Genomic DNA, 18,900 nt, shown 5'->3' on the forward strand with positions numbered 1-18,900 from the left:
ATGTTGGACAGAAAAAGAGACCAAGGGTCAAAGAGGAACTCTGGACCAAAGCAGCAGGGTATATGAGACAACCACTGAGGCTGGCCACACATTGGAGCAAGGCAGCCCAGAGGATCGAGCAACCGTGGACAACAGGAAGGCCTGGCTGGGCTTAAGTGCCCAGGGAGTTCAACTTTGAACCAGAGATCTGACCTCTCTGAGCTTTGGTTCCCTCATCGGGAGAATGAGAATAAAACCATCCTCTCAGGGATGTTGGTAAAATACTTAAATGTATGTATATCATGCCTGATGCAGTGGAGACACCTGCTTACTGGGACACAGGGGCAAAATGGGAGCAAAATTTTAAAAATAACACCCAGAATTTTGCTAGTATTTTCTAGACTATAAAATGTGTGTATCCAGCAGCTCTATTTACAATAGCCAGGACATGGAAGCAACCTAAGTGCCCATCAACAGATGAATGGATAAAGAAGATGTGGCACATATATACAATGGAATATTACTCAGCCATAAAAAGAAACAAAATTGAGTCATTTGTAATGAGGTGGATGGACCTAGAGTCTGTCATACAGAGTGAAGTAAGTCAGAAAGAGAAAAACAAATACCATATGCTAACACATATATATGGAATCTAAAAAAAAAAAAAAAAGGTTCTGATGACCCTAGGGGCAGGACAGGAATAAAGATGCAGACGTAGAGAATGGACTTGCGTACACGGGGAGGGGGAAGGGTAAGCTGGGACGAAGTGAGAGAGTGGCATGGACATATACACACTACCAAATGTAAAATAGATAGCTAGTGGGAAGCAGCCACATAGCACAGGGAGATCAGCTCGGTGCTTTGTGACCACCTAGAGGGGTGGGAAAGGGAGGGTGGGAGGGAGGCGCAAGAGGGAGGGGATATGGGGATATATGTATACGCATGGCTGATTCACTTTGTTATACAGCAGAAACTAACACAACAATATAAAGCTATTATACTCCAATAGAGATGTTAAAAAAAAAATGTGTGTATCCACCACGTCCCTGGATTTTAAAACACACACAGCCAGGGGAGACACACGAGGGAGAAGTCTCAGCCACAACCTCCGGCAGGTGGCAGAGATGGGGCGGGGACGCGGGCCATGTAGGGCTCTCCCAGGGGTCCCAGAAAGGGACAGAGCCTCTTGACTCCCTCCGGTCGACCCTCACATCGTGCTCCGTCAACAGCCTGGTCATTAGACGGGTCAGCCCACTGGCTGTAAGTCAGTCCACTGGCTGTGGATGCTGCCCGCAGGGTAAGGGGCATGGCCTGGGGGGTGTGCCCTGGGGAAGGGCATGCCCTAGGGGAGGGCCATGTCCTAGGGGCAGGGGCTTCCCTGGGGAGGGGCAAGTACTAGGGGAGGAGCAAATCCTAAGGGGACTGGGTGTGCTCTGGAGGAGGGGCGTGTCCTAGGGGAGGAGCACTGCTGGGAAGGGGTGGGTCCTAGGGGAGGGGCGTGCCCACAGTGGGAAGGGCTCACCGACAGTGGCCGCCTCTTTCTCACCTGGCCCGCACAGTGCCGGTCTCACAAGTGTCCAGGTCCTGGATATATCGGGGCGGGTCAATAAGGAGCTCAAACTTCGGCAACACTGAAGGGAGAGAGCAGAGAGGAAGGAGGCAGGGTGGCTTCCACCTCTGGGGCGGCCCCAGAAGGGTACCGGAGATGCGGGAGGGAGGAACACAAAGCCACCTCTGGGGTTTCTGTGCTGCTGACACCATAGGAATCCACACCACCCGTTGCTGAGCAGCTCTCTGGGGGTTTTGCCGGCCGCATCTATTTCCTGTCTTTGGGGGACCAGCACTTCGTTTTTCTCAGGGGGCCATGTATCATCAGTTTTAGGCCACCTGAACTGAGTGCAGCCATTTCCAGCCCATCCCAGGGGTGCACAAGTAGCCAGGCTTCTGGACCCGTCAGGGGCATCCTGAGGGTGCCTGCAGCTGGAAAGGGTCACTCTTTGCCACCCTGGGCACATCCAGCCAGCTCGTCCCACTGCACAGCCCACGGAGAGATGGACACCAAGGAGCAGAATGGAGGAAACATGAAGACTCTGGTCCTGAGAGCTTGTTACACAAGCCTATAACCCTTTCCTTTTGCTTACTGGGTCTGCACCAGGCTTCTGTTGCTTGCAACCCATAACCCTGACCTCTAAGGATTTTCCTTCCAAGACCTGCCTCGTGAAAGGAAGAGAAATCCTTGACCCCATCAGGGAGAATTTTAGCACAGAAGCAGAGTATATGGCTCTGGCCCAGGTTCATTCCCCAGCTCTTATTACTTGAGCAGTTTCCTTAACAGCTCTCTCAGCCCCAGTTTCCCCATCTGTAAAATGGAGATACCTCATAGGTTCAGGACAAGGATGAAAGAACAAAAGGAAGTGACAGCCTTAAAAAGGAAGGACATTCGGACACATAATGCAACATGGATGAACCCTGAGGACATTATGCTCCGTGATATAAGCTACTCACAAAAAGACAAATACCTTATGATTCTACTCATATGAAGTCATATATTTTACAATTTTTTTTAAAGGACATGACAAAGGCCCAGCCTTCCATATCATGCCTGGCCCTACTGAGCCCTCAGCGAATAAGGCTCCTGCCATCTTCCCCCTTGTCATGTGTGTTGTCACTAGGGCTGTGGTTTCTCCCAGATCTGAAATCCTTCGGTCCTAAGATTCTCTGACTTACCATACTTCTGAACTTCAAAGGACTTGTTGTACACGTGGCCTTGCATTTCGACAAAAACGAACCATTCTCCCAGTACCGGCTGGTCAGACAAGGGGAAGGTCATGTTGGTGATACCTGTGTGAAGAGAGACGCCCCCCCTCATCCTGGGGCAAGTGAGTGTACAGAGGGCCTGGCATCTGGTGGTGAGGTCAGGGCAGAGGCGCCCCGGGGACCCTGCGCCTTCCCCCGGCCGAGCAGTCCCTCGGGGAAGCCAGAAGCCACCCGAGGCTGGCGGGGATTTGTGCAGAACAAGCACCTCTGCAGTCTGAAGGGGAAGCAGCGAGACACTGCACCTTGGGTTCCTGGGGGACCCCCGAGGCCAAGGCCAGGCGCAGACAGCTCTGCTCCCCACGCGAGTCGTTCCCTTGGTGACAGAGAATCACACAAGCCCTGTCCCTACTTGGCAGCCCTCTCCAGGCATCTCAGAATCAGGAAGAGCGAAATGAACATGGAGAGGGGTCAAGGCCAGGCCAGGAGATCTGCACAAACCACCACAGCCCACACGGTGGCTAGAGACCCCATTCTCTGTGTCTGGTTCACAGAGGCACGCGGGGGCCAGGAGCCCCCGAGCAGGACTCAGGGGTCTGTCATGTCTGTGCATTTCCCAGGTAGAGGGTGCACAGCTGTCCTCAGTCTCCCCAAACCCCACCTACAGCTCCCCTCTCCCAGGACTCCACTTCCCTTAGGACCGAAGCACAAAGGGAGACAGATGTCAATTACATGGCCCTTATTGTCATAGAGAAAGAAAAAAATGCCATGGCTCATGTTGGGTTGGGGATGAGGACAAAGAAGATCTGCAGCAGGAGGAAGGTGGGGGGTGCCCACAAACAAGGCCCTGATACTCCAGAAAGATCTCAAGTTACAGGAGGATCCCCAGCTGGGATCCCAGGCACACAGAAATGTGGGCGGAGGGTCCCAACGCTGCAGGGAAGGAGCGGCAGGTGCCCAGACAGAGCACATTCTATTTTCCTGGAAGGTTTATCACATCTGCCACCCAAAGGTGGCCCCAAACCACAGAAGGAATTAGGAGAGAGGATGAGAAGAGAGACTTACCGCAGCATAAGGGCTGCAAGTGTCTCCACTCCATCATCCGTGAGCCCCGGGGGTCCTGCAGGGGGACGGATGCACAGTAAACTCAAGGCAGCCTGTGTGTGCCCGGTGTGCATGCGGGCCTTCCAAGCCTGCTCTCTAGGCAGAACAGAGAGCTCGGGGCAAACAGAAGCTCAGGGCAAAGAAGGGACTTGTCTGAGGACAAGGTGGCGGAAAGGGCTGGCCTGCCTCCTCATTTAGGGAGCGGCATGCAAATCTACAAAGAGATGGACAGACACACACTCAGCTTATTCCAGGGTGGGCCCAGGGATCGGGATGGACCAGGTCCCAGTCTACGGGGTGCCGAGGCAGGCAGGGGTCAACCCAGAGGGTGGGTCTTAGGCAAAAACAGACCAGGTCTTGCAGAGAGCGGGCTAACTGTCTCTGAGCCAGCTGCAGAGGGGCAGGCCACTCACCAGGACATAAGCTTCCAGCTGCAACAGAGACAAACAGAGGCAGTGAGCAAACCCTCCCATAAGACCCGAGCCCTCCGTGCACGCTAAGTGTTCATCCCTCGGGACAGGCACAGTTTCTGTAATGGGTTTAATGGTGTCCCCCTCCTCCCAAAATTCACATGTTGATGTCCTCACACTCAGTGTCTCAGAATGTGACTGTATTTGGAGATAAGTCTTGATAGTGGTGATGAGCTAAAATAAGGTCCCTAGCATAGGTCCCAGTCCAATAGGACTGGTGTGATAAGAAGGGGAAATTTGGACACAGATGCACATAGAGGGAAGACAATATGAAGACACAGAGAGAAGATGGCCAGCTACAAGCCAAGGAGGGAGGCCTGGAACAAATCCCTCCTTCATGGTCCCTGGAAGGAACCAATTCTGCCCCCACCTTGATCTTAGACTTCTGACCTCCAGAACTGGGAAATAATACATTTCTGCCCTTTAAATCACTGAGCAAACTCATACAGTGGCCACTGGCAATGAGGGTGGCTGAGCCCCATCCAGGACCTCTGTGTTCCTGGCTCCCCATCACAGCCCTGCCCTCCTCTCCAGACTCCCACACGCCCCAACCAAGGACAGCTCCTCCAGGCAGCCCTCCCATGTTGCAGCTGGGTTGTTTTTTCAAGGGATCATGCCAGGTTCCTCGAAGGTCTGGAATGCACGCTTTCATCCCTGAACCCCCAGCACCTGCCTGGAGCCTGGCTTCTAGCTCCATCAATGTCACACTGAACAGTCAACACTGACTCCGGTGAAGGTCAACTGCTTGCACAACTTGCCCCCTCTCCGGGGAAGGCTGTGGGCAGACGACCCCCTAAAACAACTGGGCACAGGGACTCAACACCATCCGCTCAGAAACATACACGTTTGGGACCTTCAAAACCTCCCTGGCCGTGGACCTCAGTATCCCACTCCTGGGGTCCAGCTGAGCCTAAGGAAGGACACACCAGTGAAAAAGAAGGTTTGAGCATAAAAACAATCGTGGCAGCATTTCTGACAATGACCGAAACCTGGAAACAAGCAAATGTCCACCAGGAGGGGGCAGCTGGGTATGAAGCCTTCCTTTGGCAGAAGGACCTCAGGCACTGAGGTGAGTTTGCAAGGCTGTGTCAAAAACGTGGGCAAGTGCATTCAAAGATCTAATGAAAAAAGTAACGTGGAAACTCGGGCTGGTGAAAGTTAAGAGAAAGCTGCGTGTACCCAATGGAACTGTGCTTCTAGGCTGGGGCCCACTGGAGAACTTTGCAGGATTATTTTCCAGCCCCCTGGGGTGGGGTCTGGGTCTGCTCTGCTCAGTCACATGCCCCAAGTGTTAGAACGGCGCCTGGCATGCAGTAACCACCGTACACGTGACCCCTCAGGGATCCCTCAACTGAAGTCACCCCAGACTGCATTCCCATCTTTGCTCTGGATATGTACAGTTTACTTAAATCTCTTCCTTTACGATCTCTTTCCTTCTGAAAGTGCCTCTTTGCAGCCGAATGCCAACTAATAAATACAGAAGAAGCAACAGAGTTGGAAAAATCACCACTTTGCAAGCATCATAGCAAGTTTTGATTCATGTAATTCTGAACTCATCTGTGGAGGCTAGAACTAGCGGGTGATCATGGTGACTGGTAACAGGGTGTCCACACAGTCTCAAGTGTCCCCCACAGATTACTTACGGATTACAAAGGGGAAACAGTGACTTTGGCGGGGAGAAACCAGGCAGACTCTATCTGAACTACCGTCAGGTACCTCAGGATACGACACGCTGGGGAGGACCAGCACGGCTCCTGGGGATCCTCCCCCATGACGCACAACTTGAACCTGATCGCAGAGGACAAGCCAGCAGACCAGCCCACTGGGGAACACCATTCAAAACAACTGCCTGGAGTCTCCAAAAACGTCAGTGCCGTGAAACACAGGCAAAGGCTGAGGAGCTGATTCAGAGTAAAGGATGCGAGAGACATGACGATTGAATTCGACACGTCGTCAGAGACTAGGTCCTGGACCAGCAAAGAAACATGCTATAAAGGACATTATTGGAACAATATGGACTCTGGATTAGATAATATTATTGTACCGATGTCAAAATTCCCAAATGTAATGATTGTACTTTCGTTGTATGAAAGAATGTTCTTGTTCTTTAAAGGATACAGGAGGTGTTCGGGGACAAAGAGATGTGATATCTGCAAATTATTCTCAAATGATATATCATTAAAATAATTTTAAAACTATGTATGTACATATACATATATACATACAATACATGTATATGTATATACACACACTGAAAGCACATAAATATAATAAAATGTTTTGTAATTGGTGAATCTAGATACGTGGTTCTCAAAGTGGGTTTCCCAGAGCAGCAGCAGAAACCAGGGACTTGTGAGAAATACAGATCCTTGGGGCCCATCCAGGAAGCTGCTGAATCAAAAATTCTGGGGAGGGCTTCCCTGGTGGCGCAGTGGTTGAGAGTCCGCCTGCCAATGCAGGGGACGCGGGTTCGTGACCCGATCCTGGAAGATCCCACATGCCGCGGAGCGGCTGCGCCCGTGAGACACGGCCGCTGAACCTGCGCGTCTGGAGCCTGTGCTCCGCAACGGGAGGGGCCACAACAGTGAGAGGCTCGCGTATCGCAAAAAAAAAAAAAAATTCTGGCGAGGGCCCAATAACTTGTATGTGAACAAGCCCTCCAGGTGGTTCTGCCGCACACTCCAGTTTGAGAACCTCTGTTCCTGATCAGAGCTTGGCCAACTATGACCCTTGGGCTAAATCCGTCCCTCTGGCTGTTTGTGTAAATAAAGCTTTATTGGCACCCAGGCACACCCATTCATTCACGTGCTGTCTGTAGCTGAGTCCATTCAAGTTATGACAGAATCCCTCTGACTGGCAAACCCGAACGTACTTACTACCTGGCCCTTTACAGGAAGTTTGCCCACCCCTGGGCTCCATGAAGGGCTTATGGGAAGTTCTCTGTGACTTTCTTCCAACTTTTCTGTACATTTGAAGTTATTTCCAAATAAAGATTAAGAGAAAATCAATGCCTTTTTTATGTGAGTGTATTTACTTTGAAGGAGAAACGGTGGGTTTTAAGTGGCAATTATATTTTCTTTCTAATAAACGTTAAATAAATGCAGGGCTATTAAGATTTTAAATGATGTGCCACGGCCCCGACCCCGCACAGAGGGGTACTGGCCACTGCGGGGACCACTGGTGCCTCTTGCGGAGGAAGCATGCCCACAAGCGCTCTTGTCACACAGAACTTCCCCTGGGTCCCCCAAGGGACGTGGAGCCCCAGGAAGAAACCGAGAATGGAGGTAGAAATTGGAAGAGGCGGGGGAAAGGCCAGTTGTGGATGGTGGCCCTGGCCAGGCCGAACCCAGGTGGGTATGTTCCGGGCCCACGGTTTTAGAAGCCAATCTCACCTTCTCGCTGATGGGCCTCAGGTCTGGAGTGACAGTGAAGATGCTGATGAGCACTGGAAGAAAGGACACAGGCGTTTGGCAGCTCCAGGCCATGGCTGGCCCTCCCCGCCCTGGCGCGCACTGGCCACCCACCTCGGTGTTGGGGCCTGTACACCGGCTTGTCGGTCTGGATGAACACAGAGGCTCCCCGGCTGTCCACAGTCACTGAAGTCTGGTTGTGGAAGAAGGGGCCCTCCTCTGCCCACCAACCACGGCCCCACACCTTCAGGAGGGCCTGGCCCCAGAGGCCCGTGGGCACCTGCAGGCAGAGCACAGAGCTTTGGGCAGGGCGTGTCACCCTGGAAGGTACCCAGGTATTGTGAAAGCAGCATGGAGATCTAGGACAGGGGAGCACACCCGGGGGCAATTGTGCACCCAGGGGACACTCAGCAGTTTCTGGAGATTTTTGGGGTGTCACAGCTTCGGGGAGCAGGCGCTACTGGGCATCTGGTGGGTGGAGACCAGGGATGCTGTTCAAGACCCTGTGAAGCACAGGACAGCGGTCAGCAGCGCTGAGAATGAGAAACACTGGTGTAGCTTGACAAGACAGAGCCTTCTCCTCTCCTGACACTGCAAGCTTGCAAAGATATTCTCATCCCTGTAGAGCTACAAGAATTATCTCCCATCTTACCCAAATGCAGTCATAGCTGGTAAGCTGGGAGGTATGGAGACCCTAGTCCCTTCATATACATATATACATGTATGCATACGTATGTATGTTTTCATATTTCATATATGTATATAGTGCATGAGCCTCTGTGCTTTGTCTCACTGTAAACACTGCACACACATTATACAATCCCATTTATATGAAATGTCCACAATAGGCAAATCCATAGAGACAGAAAGCAGATTATTGGGTACCAGGAGCTGGAGGGAGTTGGGGAATGGGGAGTGACAGCTAACGGGGATGGGGTTTCCTTCCTGGGTAATGAAAGTGTTCTGGAACTAGATGGGGGTGGTGGTTGCAATGTGAATGTTCTAAATGCCACTGAACTGTCCACTTTAAAATGGTGAAAGTGGTAAAAAAAAAAAAAAAAAAAAAGAGGGTTTTTTTGGCCACCTAGATGGATTAAAAAAATACCCACTGCAGTCTTAAGGATTCACCCTGGAGTTCAAATCCTTCTATGGCAAAATTTCCAACATTTAGGGAATGGAAACTACCCTATATAATTCCCTCATTTTTTCCTTTTTAAGCGATGAGCCGAATACCCATGCATGTGAGTCATAGCCTACAGAAACTCCTTTTGTGACTAAAGCAAACAAAAGTCACGACTCTGGATGTGACCATGTGCCATGAATGCGATGCTCGTGGCCAACCCTGGGTGCCTGGCGGGTGGACATTACGTGTCATCAGTTCACACTGGGAGCTACAGCACCACCTGTTCCTAAGACCATCCAAATGCGGGGGTGTTCTTCTCCCAGTTGTTTGTCAGCATCCACCTGTGTGATTGCTCAAGGGGTGAAAAAGTCTTCATCACCATCACAGCAAGCAACCATGCTAAGTATCCTGGTGAATTATCTGACCGGTCCTCACACCAGTGTGCCCATTTTATGGATGAGGTCGGGGCATGCCAGGACCTTCTCCATCCTTCCAGCACCTGTCTCTGGCTGCCTCTCTTGTCTGCTCTGAACAGCATCAGAGGGACCCTGCCTGCCTGCCTGCCCACCTGCCACCCTCGGGATGGGGCGTCTCAGGACTCTGGGGTCCCTCCTAACTGCAGTTAACCTTGAGAACCTTTAGGACGAACTTGAGGATAATCCCCTTACTTTGACCCCCAAATCTTTACCTGCTTTTGTTTCTGGAAACCACTCAGCACCAGCCAAAGACCTCCATGCAAGGAGGAAAAAACCCCAGGCCACCCAGGGGAGCAGGTATGGACAGGTAGGAAGTAGCTGGTGGGCCGGGGGGTGGGGGGGGGGAAGGGGGGCTGTGTGCCAGCGGGGGGTCGTGGGTGCCGGGACCAAGAAGCTGCCCCTGAGAACAGAAATGATCAGATGTGACATTTGGGGACATGAAGTGACCCGCCCCGGGTCTTGAAAGCTGCAGAGCTGCCGTTTCCAATCAAATCTCAGCTCAAAGTGGCGTTCCTACTGGTCCTGCACCTGCCAGCCCTCAGAGGTCTTGCCGGAAGGTTCTGGACTGAGCTGACCCCCATCCCCACCCCTGACCTCAGTGATCCACATTTGCTCCTTTAGCATCAGTGACAGCCAAGGACTCGGGGGGCCGAGATCCAAGCAAGGGAGGCGGCCAGGCAAAGTTGGTGTAGCTGGCAGCTGAGTACAAAGGTGGGGGGCTTGGGGCCCAGCTAAAGCAAGAGGCTGGCTGTCCTCTGGGGAAGGCTGTGTGGAGGGGCCAGTCCTACGGCAGGCTGATCCACCGCCCTGATGAACGCCCAGCTCCCCGCCCCTCCAGGCAGGAGAGGCCCCTGGGGCTCTGGGTGTGGGTCCCAGATTACCGGACTCCACCAAACATACCCGAGAGAGAAGCCACCAGACTCACTAGACCCTGAGTTTCCGACACATTGCTGTGCAGATGGGTGATCAGGACTATAAAGGCATGGCACACAGTAGACACCCATGGTTAGTGGCGACAGGTATCACGATTCCACTCCTAAATGGAAACCATCCAAAGCACAGGGATTCAGGTGAAGGCTGATTCCACAGATTGGAAATCTCCCTCCCACTATTCATGGGAGCTGCTGGCTGGCTCCACTCCAGGCCACTGGCTGCCTCTTTTGGCCTCTTTCCTGCCCCAGGGCTTTTGCACTGGTGGTTCCCTCTGCCTGGAATGCCCTGCCCCCAGATTCCTGCGTGTCGGTTCCTCCTGGTTTCAGCTCAGAGGGACCCTGCTGCCATATAAAATGTGACTCTACCCCCCACTCCTCAGCATTCTCTTTCTCTGACACATTTCAAAATAAAATGTTAGAATTTGATTAACATTTAGTGTCCTAAAATAGGACACATGCTACTATCTGAGGTGATCATGTTTATGTAGTTGAGGGTTTACTATCTGACCCACCCCTTTGCCCATCACCAATAAGGCTGGTGGCTGAGAGCAGGGAATGTGGCCAACTTCCTGCTTGAAACTGAATAGACGCTTAAGACATTTGTTACACAGATGCACGGGTTAAGTCTAAAAAATCAGAATAAAACAAATATCACGAGGTTTTAGGTACGCTTTCTTGAAAGTTCCATCAAGGGCCTCTTACCGGCATCCTCGCTGCTGCACAGATGAGAAGGACGAGGAGAGGCACAGACCGGGCAGAGCCTGCCCGTGGCAGTCAGTGGCAACACTAGGTCCCCACAACACGGGTTTCCAAACCCTGTACCCGGAAGCACTCAGGTCCCCAAGGCAGGCACGGCTGGGGAGTGGGTGGGGTAGTGGGCAGGGGAGTCCTACACCCACAAGAGCAGCTTCTCTCTTGTCTGAGGCCCACACCATGGTTCCACAGAGCAGAGTTTCTTAACTCAACTTCGGCACTACTGACGTTTAGGGCTGAATCATCCTCTGCAGTGACGGGGACGGGGGCGTCCTGTCCCTGTAGAGTGTTGAGCAGCATCCCTGACCTCCACCCACTAGATGGCAGTAGCACCCTCACCCCCAGCTACCATAACCAGAAATATCTCCAGACACTGCCATTGTCCCCCGGTGGGGGAGGGGAGCATCCTTCCCCATCCCCCAAGTTGAGAAAGGCTCATCCAGAGCTCTTCTAAATGCTAAGGATCCCAAGACCCTTCTGAAAGTCTCCAGTCCAGGGATCCCCGGCCCTTCTCCCAAAGTTATATGGCCCTTTACTGGTTTCTTATACAAATCCACAGCATCTAGCCTGTGAAGAGTGCCTTCTTATGTGCGGTGACTAGGGACAGAGCATAATCTTAACCCCGCTGGGGCAGCCCTGGTTTCTTCCTTTCTTCTTTTTTCTTTCTGGTAAGTAATATGCTTTAGTAAAAGTACTTCTCTAAATAAAATATACGAGGCTTTCTTTTTTCCTAAGTAGTTCATCTATCAGTGGACAGGGCAGCCCTGCATTCTATTCACAAGAAAGCAGATCTGCTCACAGGAAGCTGGCAAGGGCGGCTCTAGCCTATTTATCCAGGGTTTTCCAAATGTTGACATCTGGGGCTGGCTCATTCTCCGCGGAGGGGCTGTCCTGTGTATTATAGGACTTGAGCAGCATCCTTGGTCTTTACCCACTAGAAGCCAGTAGCAACCTCCATCCCTGCCCCCCAAGCTGTGACAACCATAACTGTCTCCAGACCCTGCAAACCTCACCCCCGGGAGAGAACTCTAGAGAAAGAATTCTAACATGGACAAGAGGGCAGGAAGACCACTGCCCCACAGCAATGAGACACTAATGATGCATCCCATCCCATGGAAGAGGAACCGCCCCGGACTTGGTTCTAATCACTGGGAGAGAGCACATTACAATTTGGAAAGATTCTCTACTTAGCCCATCCTTTCAGGGACTCCTTTGAGCATCTGGTAAGCGTTAAGGACTAGCTAACCCAGAAAAAGCCGACAATTTCAGGGCTTATGACTGCCTTGAAATCCAAGGACTCCAGTTAAAAAACTCATGTCAGAGAATGACCTACCTGTAGTTTGGTATGTAAAATAATTTTAAAATAATAATATTCAATGCCAACAAGGCTGAGGGCAATTTGGTCTCTAATGTATAGCTGGTGGTGCCATGCACGTGCACTGCTGTGTCTTCCAAGACAAAACAGGACACAGCAAGAGCCTTGGATCCTAATTTGGTAGTTCTTTCAGGCTGTTCAGTCTAAGGCAGGCATCCAGTACGTTAACAGCTTTACGCACAAAGATGCTCTCAACTTTTGGATTACATTATCAAAACCCTGAAAACAAGAAAGAAATCTAACTATGTACAAGCGATGTGTGTGTGAGGGGGAGGTGTTAGTAAATTAGTATATAAAAGAGATGCAGTGGAATGTTATTTACAATAGGATGCAATTATAGAGACTTGGAAACAGGGAAGTATGTTTACGCAACGTGTGAAGAGAAAATGGCATGAAAGACCACAATATACCCTTTAACTGCAACTATGAAAGAAAATGTCTTTATGTGGACAAGGATTTATGGGAAACATGAAAAAGTGAAAAGTATGAGGAATGGGATTATGGGTGAGCTTTCTCCTTTTGTAAACTGTTTTTTCCTTCATTATTCTTTTTTTTTTTTACATCACCATTAAGGATTCTTTTCACAACACAACTTCTCTTGTTCCATTCCAGTTCAATTCTTTATTTCCAAGGTAGGGTTTCTGATTTTAAAAATTCATAGCTTACCTTGAGTTTGATCGTCCCTTTATCTAAAAAATGAAAATAAAAACAGTTAAATCAGGAGCTGTGTTTTCCTGCCTCCTTGAGCTGCAACCTTACAAACAGGGGCTTTCTCAACCCAGAGGGATTTTCTGTGGACAAACACACACCCTGGGTCATGCTGGTCTGGCCTGGGCTGGGATCGGCGGAAGTGAGAGGTTTCCTCCAAGCTGGAGAGTACTGAAGACCGGAGGGCATGGACAAAGCCGAGCTATTCAGGGGAAGGTTGGCCAGCCTGCATACTTTATTCACTTCACCCCTGGCCCCTGCCCAAGGTAAGCTGTGAGGGGAGCAAAGAGAAAACTCCACGGGAGAGGAACAAGGAGAAAGGTGGAGAGAAAAAAGAGAAGCCTGAGGTCTCCAGTGGACCTCACTCCAATGGGTCTAACTAGTCTTCCATCTACCTCTCTCTTCCACCCAAACTGAGTCATCTGTCGTCTGACACTTCTCCAGGCTCTTTGGCCTCCAGGACTTAATTAGGCATCTACTGTTTCTGCCTCCCAGTGTCCATTTCCTGCTAGCAGAAGCCCGATTTTCTTGCAGGAGCCCACCTACCCAACTCCTAATTCTTAAGGTTTAGTGCGTTCTGCCCATCTTCCCTGGGGCTCTGTGCAGATCTACATAGGCCTTCCTCCTAGACACGGTGATTGGTTCAGAGTTGAGCACATGTCCTAAAATGGGCCAATCAGCATGGGCCGTCCACCTGGTCACAGGACTTGGTTCAGAGTTGAGCACATGACCCACATGGGCCAATCAGCATAGGCCTTCCCTCTGCTCACGGGGATTGGCTCAGGATTGAGCACATGACCCAACATGAGCCAATCAGAGTTAATCCTGGGACTTTGCCCAAAGGTCCTGTAACTGCCAGTCCCTCCCTGCTTTGGAGAGACACAGGCACATCCAGAAGTGGAGCTGGGAGACTGGGCCAGTGATGCCAGGGGACTTTTCCAGTTATAAGAGCCCATAAACTCTCTGTTGCTGAAGCCAACCTGATTTGGGTTTCAGGACTGGCCAGTGGAGTCGGGACTGCCTGCACTTCTCCTGCCTACCCGAGTCTCCCTCTCCCAGGGGACAGAGGCTGCCTTGTCGGCAGGCCCTAAGGCAGCGCCTGGTCTCCACACTTAGTCCAAGAGGCCAACGCTGCTGCTGTTGTCTGCATTTTACAAAGGAGAGCCAGGGAGAGGCTGGCTGAGGGCCTGAGCTCAACTCAGTGGCAGGCTGGCTGTGAGCCCAGCTCCAGGTCTAACACCACAGGGGTGCTAGAAGCTCAACAAAGGATCTGAAAAGGTCACAAGATTCCCTCTGGGCCCCCTTCCCACGTCTAGCCAAAACTGGCACGAAAGGGTGCCTAAATCTATCCAGATCTGCACTCAATGAACCTAAGGTGCTGAGGAACAAGGAACTCTGATTTCCCAGACTGGGCAGGTGGCTTCCCCTGCTGGGCCTTACTCTCTCCATCTGTAAAGTGAGGAGAATGCAACCTGTCCTCCTACTCCTGCCAGGGTTCTGGAGGTGAAGTGGGAAGGAAGCAAAGCAATGCCGATACTGCCTGAGCCCTAAAGACCACTTTGCAAAGGGAGGGGAAGGCCTGGTCAGGCACCCCAGGGACCTACCCAGGATGGCTCCCTGGCTCTGCGCCACTGCCTCGCCCTGGGCCACCAGCTGAGCCTGGACCATGACTTCCCTCGGGGAGTTAAAGATGGTCACACTGATGACTTCCTCCACTCCTGAGCGGAAGACGGAGGGTGCAGCGATCAAATAGCCCCTGCAGAAGAGGAGAACCGCAGTGAAGGCCAAAGGTCCTGACTCATCCCTAGCCTCACTGTCACCTGTCTGAATCAGGGTGCACCCTAGGTGGACTCCCACCTATGCCTGACCACACTCCAGTGGCACTGTCACTTTATGTGTCCGTGTCCCCTACCAACCTGTGAGCTCCTTGAGGCTTGTTCACCTCTGAAGTACCCCCCACCCCGAGTAAGTAAGAATCTGGCTTCTCTGGATCTACCCGGAACCACACCCCCTTCGATCTCGGCATTATGGCCTCTGGACTTTTTTCCGCAGCTCCTTCTGCCACAGGACCTTTGCACATGCCACACCCACAAACTAAAATACTCTCCCCTGTAGACTGAGTTACTGGTAGGATCCCACTTCATCCTCAAAGCCACCCATGAGACCTGCTAACATCTCCCATTTACAGAGTCAGAAATTAAGCCCCAGAGAAGCCAATTCATGTGCCCGAGTCAGTGAGAGATTAGGCTACAAACCCAGGCAGCCAGACTCTGGACCCCAGTGGAAAGAAGCAAGGAACTACCTGCAGCATTAATTTTAAGAATAAGACCCTAAAAACAAACTAAATGGCCTGAAACAGGAAAAGCACTGTGAACAATGGAGTCAAAACAGCTCTTTCTTTCTCAAAAGACTCAGCTTGACCGGGAAGACATTTCTGGAAGAGAGGTGTTATTATCCTGTTTTCCAGACGGGAAGGCCTGACCTTGCAGAAGGAGAAGGAACGTGCACCAGATCACCCAGCCAGGCAGGAGAGGGCCCTGGGGTCCCCTTATGGCACCGGACCTGGAGGCCTAGGTCCTCCCCACCTGAGCTCCTGCTTCCCCGTTATTTTGCAGCCTTAGGTAGAAGATCACAAAGGCTCATCCGTAACCACGTGACCCACTCACAGGGCAATGGCAAGTGCCAGGAGCCTGGCAGCAAAGGCAGCACGATTCCAACGGTGCAGAACTACAGGCTTCAGAAGGAAAGAGGAGAGAGGGAAGACACTGGGCAAACACTGAGATCAGGAGAGGTTTTTTTATTTCTCAACATCCTCTCTGGGACAACCCCAGGTCCACATACAAAGAGATGAATTTAGACCCTTACCACACACCATACACGAAGAGGACCTTCGAGACATGCCATGTACTATATGACTCCAGCACTGATGAGAGTGTGCAAAGACCCTAGTTTCGTAGGTGCACTGCCCAGCAGTGGCTGGACCCAGTAACCCTGGGGTCCGATGTTCTGTCTGACTCCAGCACCGACAAGCGCCTGCAATGACAGGGCTCCTCTGCAGTGTCAGGCCTTGGCCCTGCACAGAGCATACATTGATCCTGGGTATGTGACTGCACCAGCCGGAGCATGCAATGACGCTGGGTTTCATGGATGTTCTGTCCGGATCCAGCACTGACCACAGTGTGTACTGACCCTGCGTCCTATATGTTCTGTCCCACTCCAGCATCAAACACAGCATTCAGTGACCCTGGGACAGACATGTACTGCCTCAAGCATGGGAAGACCTTTGCTTCATGTGTGATGTGCACCATCCAGCTCCAGCACTGACCAGAGGGTGCAATGACCCTGGGGTCACCTGTGCAGCGTCTGGCCTCAGCAGTGCACAGAGCACGCAATGATCCTGGGTACGTAACTGTACTGTCTGGAGCACACAATCACCCCCACGTACGTGATGTGTACTATCTTTAACACCGACCTGCACGGGCAATGACCCTGGGTTCCTGTGTGTCCTGCCCCACTGCAGCACGGGAATACGGCCACCTTCAGGACAGAAACTTTCTGCCCAGCTCCCAGATGACCCACAGGGCCTCCCACATAGCACCTGCTGAGTGTGGAAGAGTACTGGGGGAAATACACAATCCATGTGTTCACTTTCCTTGGGCACTTCTAAAGCCCTTATCCAGATCTGAGTTAGGGTCTTCACTCACAGGCCCAGAGAACCTGATGGAATCAAATTAACTCTCCCTGCGACTCAGGAATTACAGCTGTTGGAGGGCTCGCCAGCCAATCACTGTCTACCTGATACACCCCTGCCATCTGGGCTGACACTGGCTTCTCATCCTTTGGTCTTGGAAGGTCCCATCCGGGGAAGGGTGGTATTTGGTAAAGTGTAGACAGTATTGGTCTCATAACAGTGTGCAAATCCATGGGGCTTTCTGGCATCAGGCATTCCTCACACTACAATCAAATGGATCATAGAAGTGGGTATCCGGGGCTATTCCTAAAACGGGATCCTTCGGGCTGATAAGCCATGGCTCTGGCTTAGAGGTCAGCTAATCTGGACCCCTGGGTTGGTCACTGTGTGTCTCCCAGCACGGAAGTTCCGTTTGACCCAACAGTAGGTAAGATCCCAGGGCAATTTTAGTCAGAGGCAAACACTCCTGAGAACTGTTTAAAACCCTGCAACACAGGAACTCTGAATTTGGTCCTTATAAGGCGGGGTCTCTCATGGAAGGCAGGGTCATGCTTCGTGCTGGGGACTGTCCTGTGCATGGCAGGATGTGTAGCAGCATCCCTGGCCTCCACCCAGTAGATTCCAGCCGCATGGCCTCCCCCTAGATGTGACAACCAAAAATGCCTCCGGACATTGCTGAATGACCCCAGGGAGACAAAAAATCGCCCCTTGGCTGAAAACTGCTATCCTGAGGGATGCCAGCTTTGAAAGCATCAGGTCAAAAGTTTGCTGGGTTCCAATTTCACAAGGCCCAGGGGAGGTAAATCCCATGATTCCAACTGCAGCACGGTGTCTTACTTTTCAAACTTGTAATCCAAAGGAGCAGCACGGGAGGTGCCTCCGCTCACCTCGTCTCACTGCTGACCTGTTTTCTGGGAACTCCTATACAAGGGCTGCTTGAATAAGGCTCAGAAAGGCCGGTCTGCACTAAACGGCTGAGCTTGAGCCGCTGCAGGCAGGCCCCCTCCCAGCCCACAACCCCGCAGGGCTCACCCAAACTTGGCAGGTCTGCGAATAGTCCCTGTGAAGCCAACTCATGGGAAATTCTCCTTAGCAGCTAGTTAATTCACCTCCTCACTGTGTCAACTCACCAGAAGCTCTGTAAGCAAACTTCAAGAAAAATGTGGAAGCAAAATAAACACTTCCTCCGCCCCCCCCCCCCACGCCCTCCCAAGGAAAACGGAACGAACGGCAGGTCTCTCCTTCCATTTCTCAGCCAAGACACGCACCTCTTACCTTCAAGCCACGGACAACTGGAAATCGCCACCCAAGAAGACAGCCCTGGTCACACCAAGGGAGCGAGGTGGGATGGGGGGAGGGCCTCGCCGCCTTAGCTCTGAGGAGTCCTTGTACCCCCACGGGGCCACTTCTGAAGCCTCAGGCTACCCTCTTCCCAGTCAGACTCGTGGCGGCTAGGGGGTCAAGATTCTAGGTCCCGCCCAGCCCGGAGGCTGTGTGGCCTTGGACAGGTCGCTGCGTCTCTGAACCAGACCCCGCGACCCCCACCCCGAGAAGGCGGCCAGCCTCCTCCGTCGCCCGGGGCTACTCACGGGGCCTGGGACTGCGCAGCGCGCACGCCGTCCCGCGGCGACAGCAGCAGCAGCAGGAGCCGGAGCAGCGGCCAGAGCAGGGCGACCCACATTTTCCGGCTCCACGGGGCTGCCGCGCCCGGGTAGGGGGCCCTTTGTTCGCAGCCCCCGCGCAGTGCGCCCGGCGCCATGCGCCCAACTCCGCGCCCGGCTAGGCTGGGGCAGCGGGGGACCAGCCCCCTCCCCGGACCCGCCTTGTCCCCGGGCCCGCCCCCACCCGGACCCGCCCCGCTCACCCCCTCCCGGCCTCCCGCCCCGCCCACTCTCCGGACCTCGTCCCGCCCCCTCCCCCCGCTCCCTTCCCGGGACTCATCCCCCCCCTCAAAACCGACTCTCCCCCAATATCTCCTGGGACCCGCCCCGCCCTCAGCCCGGACGCACCCCCAGACCTGACCCATTCCCTTCCCCTTCGTCGGACCCGACCCATCCCACTCTTCGCCCCCCGCAACCCGGCCCCGCATCCTCTCCGGACCCGCCCCCGCCCTGGACTGCCCCCT

At 52.6% G+C, this 18,900-nt stretch overlaps 1 protein-coding gene across 1 annotated transcript in view; it reads right to left on the reverse strand.

The window, feature by feature from the left end:
• CPAMD8 (C3 and PZP like alpha-2-macroglobulin domain containing 8) overlaps nucleotides 1–18,456 on the reverse strand; it is a 99,249-nt gene extending 80,793 nt beyond the window's left edge. The window contains exons 1-9 of the mRNA XM_065873781.1: nucleotides 18,365–18,456; nucleotides 14,689–14,840; nucleotides 13,043–13,065; nucleotides 7,832–7,997; nucleotides 7,700–7,752; nucleotides 4,251–4,268; nucleotides 3,799–3,853; nucleotides 2,707–2,820; nucleotides 1,526–1,610 (exon numbers count right to left, since the gene is read on the reverse strand). Of these exons, the coding sequence (XP_065729853.1) occupies nucleotides 1,526–1,610; nucleotides 2,707–2,820; nucleotides 3,799–3,853; nucleotides 4,251–4,268; nucleotides 7,700–7,752; nucleotides 7,832–7,997; nucleotides 13,043–13,065; nucleotides 14,689–14,840; nucleotides 18,365–18,456 (758 nt within the window). The remainder of the gene's footprint in view (nucleotides 1–1,525; nucleotides 1,611–2,706; nucleotides 2,821–3,798; nucleotides 3,854–4,250; nucleotides 4,269–7,699; nucleotides 7,753–7,831; nucleotides 7,998–13,042; nucleotides 13,066–14,688; nucleotides 14,841–18,364) is intronic.
• Nucleotides 18,457–18,900: the final 444 nt, after the last annotated feature.

Source organism: Phocoena phocoena, chromosome 3 (genome assembly GCF_963924675.1).
Source record: "Phocoena phocoena chromosome 3, mPhoPho1.1, whole genome shotgun sequence".
Taxonomy (NCBI): Eukaryota; Metazoa; Chordata; class Mammalia; order Artiodactyla; family Phocoenidae; genus Phocoena; species Phocoena phocoena.